General features: G+C 40.6%; 1 protein-coding gene across 3 annotated transcripts in view; it reads right to left on the bottom strand.

Annotated features, from left to right (window-relative positions):
- Positions 1–17,243, bottom strand: part of SLC24A2 (solute carrier family 24 member 2) — a 271,203-nt gene that overhangs the window by 11,365 nt on the left and 242,595 nt on the right. For all 3 annotated transcript variants that reach the window (XM_074017385.1, XM_015437107.4, XM_015437108.4), the window contains one exon: positions 1,438–1,527. In XM_074017385.1, coding sequence (XP_073873486.1) covers positions 1,438–1,527 — 90 coding nt within the window. The remainder of the gene's footprint in view (positions 1–1,437; positions 1,528–17,243) is intronic.

The following is a 17,243-nucleotide window of genomic DNA, read 5'->3' as shown; positions in this document are numbered from 1 at the left end:
ATAATGATGTTGAGCATATTTTCTTGTGCTTTTTAGGCATCTGCGTATCTTTTTCGGTGAAATATCTGTTCAGATCTTTAAAATTAGGATACTTGAAGATGCTTGCCTTCCTATTACAGAGCTTTAAGCTTATATCTTGGATACAAGTGCTTTATCAGATATATATGATTTGCAAATATTTTCTTCCAGCCTGTGGTTTTTCTTTTCCTTTTTAATGGTGTTTCCTGAAGAGCAAAAGTTTTAATTTTGATGAAATCTAATCAATGTTCTTGCTTTCGTGGATCATGCTTTGGTATTGTATCCAAGAACTCTTTGCCTGGCTTATGGTCATACAGATTTTTTTTTTCTGTCCTCTAGAAGTTTGATAGCTTTACCTCTTATACTTAAAACTATGATCCACTTTCAGTTAAATTTTATGTAAAATATGAGGTAAGGATCTAAGTTTATTTATTTTGCCATATGGAAATCCAATTATTCCAGCACCATTTGTTGAAAAATCTATTCACGTATGTTCTCAGTGTATATTTCCTTATTTCAAATGGCTATATTTTATTTATGTTGCAAAGTATAATAATTTTAGGATTATATTAAACAAAGGATACAAGTGGGAAGTTTGGGATTTATGTAGTTTATAAGAGAGGTTAAAAGTATGATTTTTGGAGTTGCAGAGTCCTGCGTTAAAATCTTAGTTCTACCTATGTGATTTTGGGTAATCTTACCAGCTTTAAGCTTAACTTCTTTATCTGTGAACTGTGGATCATAATAGTACCTCCTTCATAGGCTTTGAACCTATGTATAGGGTTACTGTCAAGATTATAAAGACAAAGGGATGTGAATTGCTGGGTGTGTAGTACATACTCAATTATCAATGGTTACCACTATTATCTTTGAAAATGTGAAACCCTTGACTCTTACTCTTCATTCATGCTTTTCAATAACGAATACTGAGAGTGTATTCTTGTGATAGACATGACTTGTATTGAGTTAAAAATACATAATCATTTATGTAAAGTAAAGCTCAAGGAAGAGGCTATTTTGTCTCCAGATGCTTTCCTAGAGCCAGTTTTGAAAGGCTGGTGAGAATGTGAGGTGAGTGGCTGCTCAAGATAAAGTAAGTACTACTGAAGCAGGCACAATCTTGACATTGCTCCCAGGTCTGGGTTGTCCTGGTGTCCGTCAGGCTGCAGAAGTAAGACGTAGTTAGACTTGCCTGCCTCCACATGGCTGTCCAGTGGCTATGCTGATTCATTTCCAGGCTACGGCCAGGAGACTAGGGAAAGTTAAGTGGATAAATTCCTCTAGTCCTGGAATGCTGACTTGTCGGTGTCACACCCAATACTGTTGTGGCAGTTGCAGAAAGCAAGCACAATGATTAAACACTTGACAATCAGGACTGGAGAAAAACCAGGCAGATGAATGTCACTATCAAAATCTTACCTGGTGGGCCCACCAGACCATCAAGTAAGAGAATACTGCAATCCAGGTAATGGAGCCAAAGAACGTGATGGGAAAAAACTTCCTTGATGACTGAAAGACAACCAGGAAGAGTTCAGAATATTAGTGTTATCCGTTGAGACTGATCTGGAAATCCAAAGCTAAGGCCACCATTGTAGCTATTTCTCTAGCATTTCCTGCATCTTAGTAGGATTGGCGATCAAAAGGCCCTACTCATTCCTGATCAAGCTGGGACAGTAAGATTCTTCCTTGGAAATGCGAAATTGATAGGAACTGAATGATCACAGTGCTGGTTCCTGAGATGGAAGTCTTGGAGAGAATGTCTGTTAGTTCCTGCTATTAGATGTTTAGATTCCCTCTGCTCTTGCCCTTTCTAAGGCCTGGATTTTTGGCCGTTCCTCAATATTAACACCATATTCTCCCTCCTCCTTTTTCTTTCTTTTGCTCCAATGTTTGTCAGAATCAGTTTCTATTGCTTGCAAACCATGAATCCTAACAATCCATATGCCAGGAAACCTATGGGATTAATTCCATTGAACAAGAAATGGGAAGGATCAGCAGGTTTAAAAATAGATAGACTCATCTTACAGTCCCACCAATTATCAAGAAAGCCACACAGAAGAAGCCACCACCACAGCTTTTATAGATTCTAGATGACGGCCATTCTCCAGGACACTGGAACCACACATGGACCAGAGTAGACAGAGGCAGAAATGCTCAATTGTACTGATTTCCACTGAGATGGCAGATCAGACATTGCTCTCAAGAATGTTTTCTCTCCTGTTCACCACCCCAAAATACATTATGTTCAATTCTGCTTCTAGAAGTAGACTTTATGCTATCCCAGGCATAAAGTGTGAGCACTTTTAAAGTTTCCTAGAAATAGCCAGAAAAATCAGACACTTGAAATGCACTGTTTCTTACCCAGCCCCACTACAGAGAAATCCAGGCTTGCACTGTAGTGGTGTTCTTTTGATGTCCTTTGTTGAAAAATTGGGGTCCTTTAAAAACACACTCAGACAGCACAATGCTGTCAGAGAGCCTCTCGCCTATTATTGCCAAACACTTTTTATTTCAAAGCTTTCCACGTTGAGAAACAATCCCACTTTTTGCTTTGATAATGCCATCCAATTTTATCTAGAGAAATGAATTTTAAAGTTGACTTGTATGAAAGCAATCTCAATTGTTTGAAGGGCTGACCTTGGGCACTCATATAGAACACATTCTGTCATGGCTTTTGAGAGCTCCATTAAAAGGAAAAGATAAACTCATACATGGTAATCTTTTGAATATCAATAATGATGAACACAGTCTCTATTGCTCCAAACCAGGCTTACGTTTTCTTTACTAATTTCAAGTTTTTAATATATATTTTTTGTGATCATTTGCATGGTTCTTTTAAATTTTACCCCATCCATTTCTTTAAATGACTGCTGTTTTGTGGGGCCATTTGTTAGCTGGGATGGTTGGAAGACCAAGCAGGTTTGATTAAATCGGGGAAGGGCATCAGGCCACAGTGAGTAGCCAAAACGTTATCCTCAAATGCTTTTCCCTGCCCCCTTTTAGAAGAAAAATATTTTGGACAAGGACTCAGACCCCTCCTGGGGACCTAAGCACTTTAATGGGTAATGGGGAAAAAAAAGTAATTTTTTTAAAAGTGGAGTTGGAGACCCTCACTTCCCCCCCGCCCCGAGACAGTTTTACCATCACCCAGGCTGGAGTGCAGTGGCATGATTTTGGCCTACTGCAACCTCTGCCTCCTGGGTTCAAGCAATTTTCCTGCCTTAGCTCCTGAGTAGCTGGGATTACAGGGACCTGCTACCACACTCCGTTAATTTTTTTTTTTTACTTTTAGTAAAGGCAGGGTTTCACCATGTTGGCCAGGCTGGTTTCGAAATCCTGACCTCAGCCTCCCAAAGTGCTACGATTACAGGTGTGAGCCATCGCACCCAGCCATTAGATCTTCATTTATGAAAGCAATTTTTTTTTTTAAAGCTAGGACTCAGCTGGATTCTGAAGACTGAATTCCCTGAGCCAGTGCTAGGAGATCAAGTTTTCCAAGGCATTCAGCTTATTAAATTTCCCATCCTTTGCATCTGGTCACAGTCACTGTTTCAGGATCCTACATACAATGAGGGTTTCATCTTCCATGGCTGTGCTCTGTTACAGGAAAGAGAAGAGCGCTCTTGCCATGTGGGGTCACATGTGTGATTCGAGCCCCAACCATTGCTTGATTCTGGGTAATGTATGAGGATAATGAAAACCTTTCTACATGCTTTAAGGTGTGGCATAAGTACTGGGTGTCCCAGGAGAGTCCTCATTTCATAGATTGCTCGTTTTCCAGGTTAGCTCATTTAATAAATGTATAATTATTATTTCAACCTTGTACCTCTGCCTGTTTGTTCTTTGAGATAACTTCACAAGTCAGAATCAAATCATTTGAACATATTTCTCATCTGAAAAATATCATAACTGAGCTACAGAAAATTCCTAGCCATAAGGTAGAAAGCGAGGTATCAGACAAGGAATTAAAGGAACTAAATTCAAATGAACATACTAGTGACAACCTCTCTAAATTAATATTTGATGCTCAACCTCTCTAAATTAATATTTGATGACAACCTCTCTAAATATTTGGCTCATAATTAAGAAGCCAATTAGTAATTAATGGGCATCAAAACATACCTAATGTTGCATTAGGGGCTCAATGAAAAAGGCTAAAAATAAATTTTCTTTGTGAATTTTCAGAGTCTTCATCATAAGCTAGAGGTAGATAAAGTCTGAGAACTTACTCTGTACCCAGATCCTGAACTAGAGATAAAATTGAAACTAGGTCTGCCTGACTGTACCGCATGTGCTCCCAATATCTAGGTTATACTGACTCTTTCCTAAAGAAAAACAGGGCCAATAATGCTCAAAATATACTCTGCCATAGACATAATGATCATGATCATGATCATGATCATCATACTAGGCTCTGCTCTGAATGTCAGAAAATAAAAAAAGCATCAGGGAAGTAGAAACTAGCATTCCAGCTGTATGGCCATCTGCCTCGCCCAACCTCCCATGTTGTTCCTGCTTTGGAAGTATCAACCTTCCATGCATCAGCAGTTGGGCTAAGTGGTTCCCCAACTGTCAAACTACTTTACCATTTCCATTCTCACAACCCAGGTGATCACTTCTTCTTTCATTTTTCTTGGACCATTCTGTTTACTTGGACAGCGTGGTCTCATTCCAGACATCTCTGCTCAGTAGCAACTGTACAGTCATTTAGTTACCAGTGTCATTGGAAGGCAGAAAATAGCCCTTGGAGCCAAGGTCTAACACGACAGTTTATGGTTATAGTAATGGGGGTTCATCCTGACATCTGCTGGGATGGACCTCATACTAATCAGCAAATAAGCAAACTGCATCCATGTGCTGGCCATTTTGTTCCCATGTTGTGGTTTACTTATATAATTGACAGTGGATGCTCTCATTAGAAGCTTTTAGTACATCAGAGTGATATTGGCTTGGCTTGGAAAAACTTGCTGGACATTAGCTGGTTGTACAAATTAGCTATATCCTTACTGATTTAAATTCAACAAATATTCACTAAGCATCTACTCTGTGTAAGGTTCTGGGACATATATTTAATGAAGATCCACCCCCAAATCCTACTGAAGATTAAAAGTATGGTCTCTGGATTAATATGACTGGTATTGAAATCTCTGCTCACAAATTAACAGCAATGTGACCTGAGACAAATTATTTAATTTCTTTAAGCTTAGGCTTCTTCATCTGTAAAATGGGAGAAAAAACAATCTAGTTGTTTTGAGGACTTAATGTACATAAAATGTCTACCAAAGTTCCTCGCACATAAGTGCTCAGATAATTATACTTGTTATTAGACAATACAGTCATGCCCTGGTATCCATGAGGGATTACTTCCACTGCCCCTGAGGATACCAAAATCTGCAGATGCCCAAATCCATTATATGAAATGGAATATTTACATATAACCTTTGTGCATCATCCCATATACTTTATTTAGTTATGAGACAGACTTTTGCTCTTGTTGCCCAGGCTGGAGTGCAACGGTGCAATCTTAGCTCACTGCAACCTCCGGCTTGTGGGTTCAAGTGATTCTCCTACCTCAGCCTCCCGAGTAGCTGGGATTATAGGCAGGCATGTACCACCATGCCCAGCTAATTTTTTGTATTTTTAGTAGAGATGGGGTTTCTCCATGTTGGTCAGGCTGGTCTTGAACTCCTGACCTCAGGTGATAAGCCCGCTTTGGCCTCCCAAAGTGCTGGGACTACAGGTGTGAGCCACTGCACCTGGCCCCCATATATTTTAAATCAGCTCTAAATTACTTATGAGGCCTAATAAAGTGTAAATGCTATGTAAACAGTTGTTGTATTGTTTTTATCTGTATCTTTTTACTGTTGTATTAAAATTTTTTTTCCTGAATATTTTCAATCTGTGATTGTTTGAATGCAGAACCTGCAGATATGAAGAATCGACTGTATTATTCTCATTTTAGTTTTTAAGAGATAAAGAAACTGATACTTGGGGAAGTGAACATGACTGTGAAGACCTGGACTAGAGTCTTGGCTTTGCCTCTTTCTAGCTGGGTGTGCTTGAATGAGTCGCCACACCTCTATGAGTCTCAATTACTTTATCCTTGTTAGACCTTGCTTGGCTCATAGTAGACACTCAATAAATACTTGATGAATGAATTAATAGAAACTGCAAACACCTAGCTGGGTTCTCAGGTTCCTTCCTAGTTCTAATGGGTCACGTTTTCATATCTTATTAGATGCATTTTTGTTTTGCAGGAGTATCTATCCTAGTCATGAGAGAAGATAACTTTTTGAATCTTTATTTTGTTTATTTTCAATTTTCATCAAAGACTTAGTCCTCATTGAGGTTTATATTTTAGTTCTTTTACTTTGGAAACAAAGCCATTAATTTAAGAAAACTGTAAGTGTGAAGCCCATATTATGTGAGCTGAAATTATGCACAGTTCAACAAACACTGTCATACAATTTGCATATAAAGCAGAAATAAAAGCTAGTGGGAATACTATACACTCTGAAACTATATACATTAAAAAATCATGTTTTCCTTGTAAATACTGTCAAAGTTAAGTATGTTCATCTCCTTGGGTAAACAAAATCCATGGAAGAGGTTGCCAGGCCCTAAGGAGGAGCAAATAGGTATTAATAATTTTTCCTCTCTTTCCTCTCCCTATATATTTTCTCAAGAGGTCCTTGTGGAAGCACATGAGTTCTATGGGGGTTTGCAAAAATGGGCACAATACTTTCCTGCTCCTCTCATCAAGAGGTAAGGTCTGTTTTTCCACCCTTTGAATCTGGGCTGGCCTTATGACTTGCTTTGACCAATAGAATGTATTGGAAGTGACAGCGTGCAACTAGATCTCAAGAGGGCTTTGTAGCTTTCATGCTTGCTGCTCTTGGCACTTTGCCATTATGTGAATAAGTCCAGGCTAGCCTGTTTTGGGATAACAGACTATGTGGAGCAGAGACAAGCTGTTCCAGCTGCAATAGCCTGTGCCTACCAGCTCCCAGCCATTGTTAAGTGAGCACCACTAAGACCAGCAGATGAACTGTCCAGCAGAGGATAGCCCAAATTGCCAATTCACAGAATTATGGACTAAAAAAATGTCTTGTTTTAAGTCACCAGGTTGGGGTGGTATGTTACACAGCAAAAGATAACTTATACAAGGTGAAATCTAACAAAAATCTTCTAACAAAGCATGATCACTTATTGGCTTTTGTGTCAACTGGCATGGTTTCTTTCATTTGGCATATTGTATATGCAGAATACACCCATATGTCTTCCAAACCAATATGCTTTGAGAATAAACTGGGACTGTCCTGGGTAAACTGGGATGTATGATCACCTTAAACGTGCAGTAGCTTATTGATGGTTATCTCATTATGCTTTCCTTAATCACAGAATGTCATGGCTGGCAGGGAATCTAGAAATCTTCCAACCCTTTATTCACAGAGGAGAAAAAATGGGGTCCAGAGTTGAGAAGTGCTTTTCCTAATGTATAGTTAATCAGTTGGTGGGGGAAAACCCATTACAGTCAATGTGGTAGAATGAAAATGATCTGGAGTCAGGGAACTTGGGTTCAAATCCAGCTTCTCATTAATACAGTTGTACAGTCTTGCTCCATGGTTATATGTGGCCATGTCTGGTTTCCTTTACTAAACTTAGAGTGCCTTAACAATAGAAATTGTAAATTTTGTGTCTCTATATCTCTTTTTAAAAAAATATACTTTAAGTTCTTGGGTACATGTGCAGAATGTGCAGCTTTGTTACATAGGTATACACATACCATGGTGGTTTGCTGCACCCATCAACCCGTCACCTACATTAGGTATTTCTCCTAATACTATCCCTCCCCTAGCCCCCCACCCCGTGACAGGCCCCAGTGTGTGATGATCCCCTCCCTGAGTCCATGTTATCTCATTGTTCCACTCCCACTTATGAGTGAGAATATGCGGTGTTTGGTTTTCTGTTCCTGTGTTGGTTTGCTGAGAATGATAGTTTCCAGCTTCATCCATGTCCCTGCAATGGATATGAACGCATCCTTTTTTTGTGGCTGCATAGTATTGCATGGTGTATATGTGCCATATTTTCTTTATCCAGTCTATCATTGATGGACATTTGGGTTGGTTCCAAGTCTTTGCTATTGTGAATAGTGCCACAATAAACATACGTGTGCATGTGTCTTTATAGTAGATTGATTTATAATGCTTTGGGTATATACCCAGTAATGAGATTGCTGGGTCAAATGGTATTTCTAGTTCTAGATCCTTGAGGAATCACCACACTGTCTTCCATAATGGTTGAAGTAATTTACACTCCCACCAACAGTGTAAAAGTGTTCCTATTTCTCCACATCCTCCCCAGCATCTGTTGTTTCCTGACTTTTGAATGATCACTATTCTAACTGGTATGAGATGATATCTCATTGTGGTTTTGATTTGCATTGCTCTAATGACCAGTGATGATGAGCTTTTTTTCATATGTTTGTTGGCTGCATAAATGTCGTCTTTTGAGAAGTGTCTATTCATATCCTTCACCCACTTTTTGATGGGGTTGTTTTTTCTTGTAAATTTGTTTAAGGTTGTAGATTCCAGATCTTAGCCCGTTGTTAGATGGATAGATTGCAAAATTTTTCTCCCATTCTGTAGGTTGCCTGTTTACTCTGATGGTAGTTTTATTTTAATTTTCCTGTGCAGAAGCTCTTTAGTTTAATTAGATCCCATCTGTTTATTTTGGCTTTTTTGCCATTGCTTTTGGTGTTTTAGTCATGAAGTCTTTGCCAGTGCCTATGTCCAGAATGGTATTGCCTAGGTTTTCTTCTAAGATTTTTATGGTTTTAGGTTTTATGGTTGAGTCTTTAATCCATCTTCAGTTAATTTTTGTACAAGGTGTAAGGAAAGGGTCCAGTTTAAGTTTTCTGCATATGGCTAGGCAATTTTCCCAACACCATTGATTAAATAGGGAATCCTTTCCCCATTGCTTGTTTTTGTTAGATTTATTAAAGATCAGATGGTTGTAGATGTGTGGGGTTATTTCTGAGGCCTTTGTTCTGTTCCATTGGTCTATATATCTATTTTGGTACCAGTACCATACTGTTTTGGTTAATGTAGCCTTCTAGTATAGTTTGAAGTCAGGTAGCATAAGGCCTCCAGCTTTGTTCTTTTTGCTTAGGATTGTCTTGGCTATACAGGCTCTTTTTTGGTTCCATAGGAAGTTTAAAGTAGTTTTTTCCAATTCTGTGAAGAAAGTCAATGGTAGCTGGATGGGGATAGCATTGAATCTATAAATTACTTTGGGCAGTATAGCCATTTTCATGATAATGATTCTTCCTATCCATGAGCATGGCATGTTTTTCCATTTATTTGTGTCCTCTTATTTCCTTTTGTAGTGGTTTGTAGTTCTCCTTGAAGAGGTCCTTCACATCCCTTGTAAGTTGTATTCCTAGGCATTTTATTCTCTTTGTAGCAGTTGTGAATGAGAGTTCACTCATGATTTGGCTCTCTGTTATTGGTGTAGAATGCTTGTGGTTTTTGCACATTGATATGGTATCCTGAGACTGCTGAAGTTGCTTATCAGCTTAAGGAGATTTTGGGCTGGGACAATTGGGTTTCTAAATATACAATAATGTAATCTGCAAACAGAGACAATTTGACTTCCTCTTTTCCTAATTGAGTACCCTTTGCTTCTTTCTCTTGACTGATTGCCCTGGCCGGAACTTCCAGTACTATGTTGAATAGGAGTGATGAGAGAGGGCATCCTTGTCTTGTGCTGGTTTTCAAAGGGAATGCTTCCAGTTCTTGCCCATTCAGTATGATATTGGCTTGGGTTTGTCATAAATAGCTCTTATTATTTTAAGATACATTCCATCAATACCTAGTTTGAGAGTTTTTAGCATGAAGGGGTGTTGAATTTTGTCGAAGGCCTTTTCTGCATCTATTGAGATAATCATGTGGTTTTTATCATTGGTTCTGTTTATGTGATGGATTATATTTATTGATTTGCGTATGTTGAGCCAGCCTTGCATCCCAGGGATGAAGCCCACTTGATCATGGTGCATAAGCTTTTCGATGTGCTGCTGGATTTGGTTTGCCAGTATTTTATTGAGGATTTTTGCATCAATGTTCATCAGGGATATTGGCCTGAAATTTTCTTTTTTGTTCTGTCTCTGCCAGGTTTTGGTATCAGGATGATACTGGCCTTGTAAAAAGAGTTAGGGCAGATTCCCTCTTTTTCTATTGTTTGGAATAGTTTCAGAAGGAATGGTACCAGCTTCTCTTTGTACCTCTGGTAGAATTTGGCTGTGAATCCATCTGGTCCTGGACTTTTTTTGGTTGGTAGGCTATTAATTACTGCCTCAATTTCAGAACTTGTTATTGGTCTATTCAGGGATTTGACTGCTTCCTGGTTTAGTCTTGGGAGGGTGTATGTGTCCAGGATTTTATCCATTTCTTCTAGATTTTCTAGTTTATTCGCATAGAGGTGTTTATAGTATTCTCTGATGGTAGTTAGTATTTCCTTGGGATTGGTGGTGATATCCCCCTTATCATTTTTTATTGTACTCATTTGATTCTTCTCTCTTTTCTTCTTTATTAATCTGGCTAGCAGTCTATCAATTTTGTTGACCTTTTGAAAAAAACAGCTCCTGGATTCATGGATTTTTTTTTTTTTAAGAGTTTTTCATGTCTCTATCTCCTTCAGTTCTGCTCTGATCTTAGTTTTCTCTTGTCTTCTGCTAGCTTTTGAATTTGTTTGCTCTTGCTTTTCTAGTTCTTTTAATTTTGATATTAGAGTGTCAATTTTAGATCTTTTCTGCTTTCTCCTGTGGGCATTTAATGCTATAAATTTCCCTCTACACAGTGCTTTAAATGTGTCCCAGAGATTCTGGTATGTTGTGTCTTTGTTCTCATTGATTTCAAAGAACATCTTTATTTCTGTCTTCATTTCGTTATTTACCCAGTAGTCATTCAGGAGCAAGTTGTTCAGTTGCCGTGTAGTTGTGCAGTTTTGAGTGAGTTTCTTAATCCTCAGTTCTAGTTTGATTGCACTGTGGTCTGAGAGACTGACTGTTATGATTTCCATTCTTTTGCATTTGCTGAGTGTTTTACTTCCAACTATGTGGTCAATTTTAGAATAAGTGAGATGAGGTGCTGAGAAGAATGTATATTCTGCTGATTTGGGGTGAAGAGTTCTGTAGATGTTTATTAGGTTCACTTGGTCTAGAACTGAGTTCAAGTCCTGAAATATCCTTGTTAATTTTCTGTCTTGATCTGTATAATATTGACAGTGGAGTATTAAATCTCCCATTATTATTGTGTGGGAGTGTAAGTCTCTTTGTAGGTCTCTAAGAGCTTGCTTTATGAACCTGCGTGCTCCTGTATTGGGTGCATATATATTTAGGATAGTTAACTCTTCTTGTTGCATTGTTCCATTTACCATTATGTAATTCCCTTCTTTGTCTCTTTTGGTCTTTGTTGGTTTAAAGTCTGTTTTGTCAGAGACTAGGATTGCAACCCCTGCTTTTTGTTTGTTTGTTTTCTGTTTGCTTGGTAAATATTCCTCCGTCTCTTTATTTTAAGCCTTTGTTTGTCTTCGCATGTGAGATAGGTCTCCTGAATACAGCACACTGATGGGTCTTGACTCTTTATCCAATTTGCCAGTCTGTGTCTTTTAATTAAGGCATTTATCACATTTACATTTAAGATTAATATTATTATGTTTGAATTTGATCCTGTCATTATGATGCTAGCTAGTTATTTTGCCTATTAGTTGATGCAGTTTCTTCGTAGTGTCGATGTTCTTTACAATTTGGTATGTTTTTGCAGTGGCTGGTTCCAGTTGTTCCTTTCCATGTTTAGTGCTTCCTTCAGGAGCTCCTGTAAGACAGGCCTGGTGGTGACAAAAATCTCTCAGCATTTGCTTGTCTGTAAAGTGGAGATTTTATTTCTCCTTTGCTTATGAAACTTAGTTTGCCTGGAAATGAAATTCTGGCTTGAAAATTCTTTAAGAATGTTGAATATTGGCCCCCACTCTCTCTAGCTTGTAAGGTTTCTGCAGAGAGATCCGTTGTTATTCTGATGAGCTTCCCTTTGTGGGTAACCTGACCTTTCTCTCTGGCTGCCCTTAACATTTTTTCCTTCGTTTCAACCTTGGTGAATCTGATGATTATATACCTTGGGGTTGCTCTTCTCAAGGGGGGGTATCTTTATGGTGTTCTCTGTATTTCCTGAATTTGAATATTGGCCTATCTTGCTAGGTTGGGGAAGTTCTCCTGGATAATATCCTGAAAAATGTTTTCCAGCTTGATTCCATTCTCTCCATCACTTTCAGGTATACCAATCAAACATGGATTTGATCTTTTCACATAGTCCCATATTTCTTGGAGGCTTTGTTCGATCCTTTTCATTCTTGTTTTCTCTAATCTTGTCTTCTCACTTTATTTCATTAAGTTGATCTTCACTCTCTGATATCCTTTCTTCTGCTTGGTCGATTTGGCTATTGATAGTTGTGTATGCTTCACAGAGTTCTTGTGCTGTGTTTTTCAGCTCCATCAGGTCATTTATGTTCTTCTTTAAACTGGTTATTCTAGTTAGCAATTTGTCTAACCTTTTTTCAAGGTTCTTAGCTTCCTTGCATTGGGTTAGAACATGCTCCTTTAGCTTGGAGGAGTTTGTTATTACCCACCTTCTGAAGCCTACTTCTGTCAATTCATCAAACTCATTCTCCGTCCATTTTTGTTCCACTGCTGGTGAGGAGTTGTGATTCTTTAGAGGAGAAGATGCATTCAGGTTTTTGGAATTTTCAGCCTTTTTGCTTTCTCCCCATCTTTATGAATTTATCTACCTTCAGTCTTTGCAGTTGGTGACCTTCGGATGGGATCTCTGAGTGGACGTGCTATTCCTTTGTGTTTTTTAGTTTGCCTTTTTTTTTTTTGTTTTGAGACAGAGTCTTGCTCTGTTGCCCAGGCTGGAGTGCAGTGGCACGATCTCGGCTCACTGCAAGTTCTGCCTCCCGGGTTCACACCATTCTCCTGCCTCAGTCTCCTGAGTAGCTGGGACTACAAGTACCCGTCACCATGCCTGGCTAATTTTTTGTATTTTTAGTAGAGACGGAGTTTTACCATGTTAGCTAGGATGGTCTCAATATCTTGACCTCGTGATCTGCCTGCCTTGGCCTCCCAAAGTGCTGGGTTTACAAGTGTGAGTCACCGTGCCTGGCTCAGTTTTCCTTCTAACAGGCCCCTCTGCTGCAGGTCTGCTGGAGTTTGCTGGAGGTCTACTCCTGACCCTGTTTGCCTGGGTATCACCAGTGGAGGCTGCAGAACAGCAAAGATTGCTGCCTGTTCTTTTCTCTGGAAACTTCATCGCATAGGGGCACCTGCCACATGCCAGCCAGAGCCCTCCTGTATGAGGTATCTGTTGGCACCTACTGGGAGGTGTCTCCCAGTCAGGATACACGGGGGTCAGGGACCCACTTGAGGAGGCAGTCTGACCCTTAGCAGAGCTTGAATGCTGTGCTGGGAGATCTGCTGCTCTCTTCAGAGCCAGCAGGCAGGGATGTTTAAGTCTGCTGAAGCTGCACCCACAGGTGCCCCTTCCCCCAGGTGGTCTGTCTCAGGGAGATGGGGGTTTTATCTATATGTCCCTGACTGGGGCTGCTGCCTTTTTTTCAGAGATGCCCTTCCCAGAGAGGAGGAATCTATAGAAGCAGTCTGGCCACAGAGGCCTTGCTGAGCTGCAGTGTGCTCTGCCCAGTTTGAACTTCCCAGTGGCTTTGTTTACACTGTGTTGGTAAAACTGCCTACTCAAGCCTCAGCAATGGTGGACATCACTTCCCCACCAAGCTCAAGCATCCCAGGTCGACCTCAGACTATTATGCTGGCAGCAAGAATTTCAAGTCAGTGGATCTTAGCTTGCTGGGCTCCGTGGGGGTGGGACCCATCGAGCCAGACCACTTGGCTCCCTGGCTTCATTCCTCTTTCCAGGAGAATAAACACTTCTGTCTCACTGGTGTCTAGGCACCACTGGAGTATGGAAAAAAACCACTCCTGCAGCTAGCTCAGTGTCTGCCTGAATGACCGCCCAGTTTTGTGCTTGAAACCCGGGGCCCTGGTAACATAGGCACCGGAGGGAATCTTCTGGTCTGTGAGTTGCAAAGACTGTGGGAAAAGCACAGTGTCTGGGCCGGAGTGCACTGTTCCTCATGGCACAGTCCCTCCACAGCTTCCCTTGTGTAGGGGAGAGAATTTCCTGACCCCTTGCACTTCCCAGGTGAGGTGACGTCCCACACCCTACCTTAGTTGGAAATGCAGAAATCACCTGCCTTCTGTGTCGATCTCGCTGGGAGCTGCATACTGGAGCTGTTCCTATTTTGCCATCTTGCCAGCAATCCTGTCTTTATATCTCTTAAACACTGGCTAAGGCCCAGTATTTGGCACATAATAGGTGCTCAATAAATATTTGAGAAGGCAGTTGAAAAAAACCAAAGTGTTCTTCATAAAAGTCTTATTTCTGCTTGGAACAACAGAGATTATACTCAGAAAAAGAAAAGAAATCCAGTCCATTCCAGGGCTGGCACTTGGGGGAGCAATGAGGTAAAGCCCCGCTGGCTACCCTGCTCATTCTGCAGGGGCTGGCTCTCAGAGGGGGAATGCACAGGGAGCAGAGGACTGGGGACGGCTCTGTTTTCTTGCTCTGTGCCTCTCAGGATTGTGGCATCAGCCAGAGCAGTTGTCATGACCCAGGTAACAACTGCCTTGATTGATTTTTGTTGGTTTTCCAAAAGTTACCAGTTGGGAGCTTTTGATCTTCTCTAAAAGCTTCTTTGACCTTTCAACTCAGATTACCAAGAGGATAAACACTTTGCCAGCCCTTTCTCTGAGTTCCTCCCACCCGTGAGAGTCAAGGGCCTTGACTTACTAGCATCTTCCTCCCATTCCTGCACATCTTCCTGAGTGCCTCAATGGTTGTATGCAAACATCCTCTCATCAACCAATCTGCTCACTCTGCTGGGGGCCACACCACATGAAACCCTTTTTGGGAATTTAGAAAACTGTATCTGTCTCCCTGATTTTCCTCCCTAGGGCCAAACAAAAGCATTGGACTAAACAGTAGAGCAATGGGGGCGGGGGGGTGGGAGAGAGAGAGAGAGACACTAGAGACAATACATGCATATCTTAGAAATGTCAATGTGGTGTGAGCCAAGAAAAATCAAACACATTCAGCTGTTTGGTTGTGGGTTTTCAGGAAGCCAGGCCTTTGCATAGTGCAGATGCTGTACAATGGTATCTTGAATAAAGAAACTTAAATATTGCTTTAAGTGAGCCACACCTGTGTCATGTATCCTTTACCAGGAAACCTATACTGTTGGGAGTCCCTACAAGATGTCCTTTCTTGTTGTATACTTGACAAGACATGGCTCTCCACTAGGCTGTATTATTTAAGGGCCAGGCTAATGGGATGGGGTTTTTCTTCTGTCTTTTTCAAATGAAGGAGCTCTTGAAGACTTAATGATAAATTATGCTGAAAGTTATCAAAATATTCTATTCCGAGTGCTTTTAGAAATGATTTTTTTAAAAAATGATTTTTTTTCTACTTTCTGGCATCACTAAATATGAAGCAAAGCCAAAGCCATGTGGTCACATAGACCTGGGTCTGGATCTCAGCCCTACTTTCTAGGAAATGACTAGGTATAAATTAGCTAATTTCTTTGTGCCTAAGTTTTTCTATTTATGCCAACAATATACATATTCCTACCCTAGACGTTTCCTGAAATTACATAATATAGTTTACTGTGGGCCAATAATTCAAGGCCCTGGGCTCTCAGGGTTGGGAAGGACTTTTAGAATAAAGGTGGGCAAAATGTTCATCCTCTTGCCAATCTGAATTGAAAGATCCAGAAGGTATTAGAGAAGATCAAAGCCTCCTGACTGGCAGCTGCTGGCAAACCAACAGGAATCAATCAAGGCAGTTGTTACCTGGCTTATGACAACTGCCCTGGCTGATGCACAGAACAAGAAAGTGGAGCTGTCCACAATGCTCTCCTCCCTGTGCAGTCCCCCTTTGAGAGCCAGTCCCTGAAGCATGGGCAGGGTAGCTGCTGGGGCTTCTCTCATTGCTTCCCGCAAGGGCCAGCCCTGGGATGGACTGGATTTCTGAGTATACTGTACGCTGTTCCAAGCAGAAATGAGACTCTCACGGGGAACACTTAGTACAGAATCTGATGCATATTAGGTATACAGTTTTGTTGAATGAGTTTGTATGTGTGGTGCCATACTAAGTAGAGCTGTTTCTCCTTCTCTCATTAGTTCTTTCACCTCTGGGGCTAATGGCCCAAGAACTCACTTCAACAATAGTGGGTGGGGGTATACTCTTGATATGGTCTACACTCAGAGTGTACTTGGCTGATGTTGTGTTCGGAGCACCCAGTACATGATAATGGTAGATAATAAAATCGATTAAAGTAATGATAGTAACATAAGAGAGAGAACATCAGACATGTAGGCATTTATATTACACAAATGCATCTCTTTACATTTTTTGAATTAATTAATAATGTTCATAGTCACAAGAATGCTCAAGAAAATGTGAGTAACCTTCCTGCCTCAGACCTTCAGTTGCCCTTCTCACCTTCTCAGAGACAATCACTGTGGTGGTTTTAAAACACAGTTGCAAATTCTTTGACACTCTTCCCAACAGGAGAGTGATATGCTACATGACACTGATGTATTCTACGTAAACTTTTTGTCTCCTTCCCCTTTAATCAAGACACACTTATGACTGCTTTGGTCAGTAGGGCATAGCAGAAGTGAATCTATGTAACTTCTGGGACTGAATCATCATAGACCATGCAGCTTCTGCCTTCTGTCACTGCAACACTCACTCTTGGAGTCCTGACTCACCTCTTACATAAAACATTTCACTATCCTGAGGCCACCATGCTGTGAGGAAGCCCAAGTCACATGAAGAGGCCATGTTTAGGCATTCCAGTAGACAGTCCCAGCTGAGCCTAGTCTTTGAATAATTTCTGCCCAGGTGCCAGAAACGACAAAGAAGCCTCCAGATGATTGTAGCCCCAAGATGAGATACACGTAACCCTTCAAGTCTTCCTACTCAGGCCACAGACATTATGGAGCAGAGACAAGCCATCCACAATGTGTCCTATTCAAATTCCTGATCGACAGGATCCAAGGGCAGACTAAAATGATGGTTGTTTCACACCACTAAGTT

Source organism: Macaca fascicularis, chromosome 15 (genome assembly GCF_037993035.2).
Source record: "Macaca fascicularis isolate 582-1 chromosome 15, T2T-MFA8v1.1".
Classification (NCBI taxonomy): domain Eukaryota; kingdom Metazoa; phylum Chordata; class Mammalia; order Primates; family Cercopithecidae; genus Macaca; species Macaca fascicularis.
Note: the sequence above shows the minus strand (reverse complement) of the source record. Positions and strands in the feature narration are given on the sequence as shown.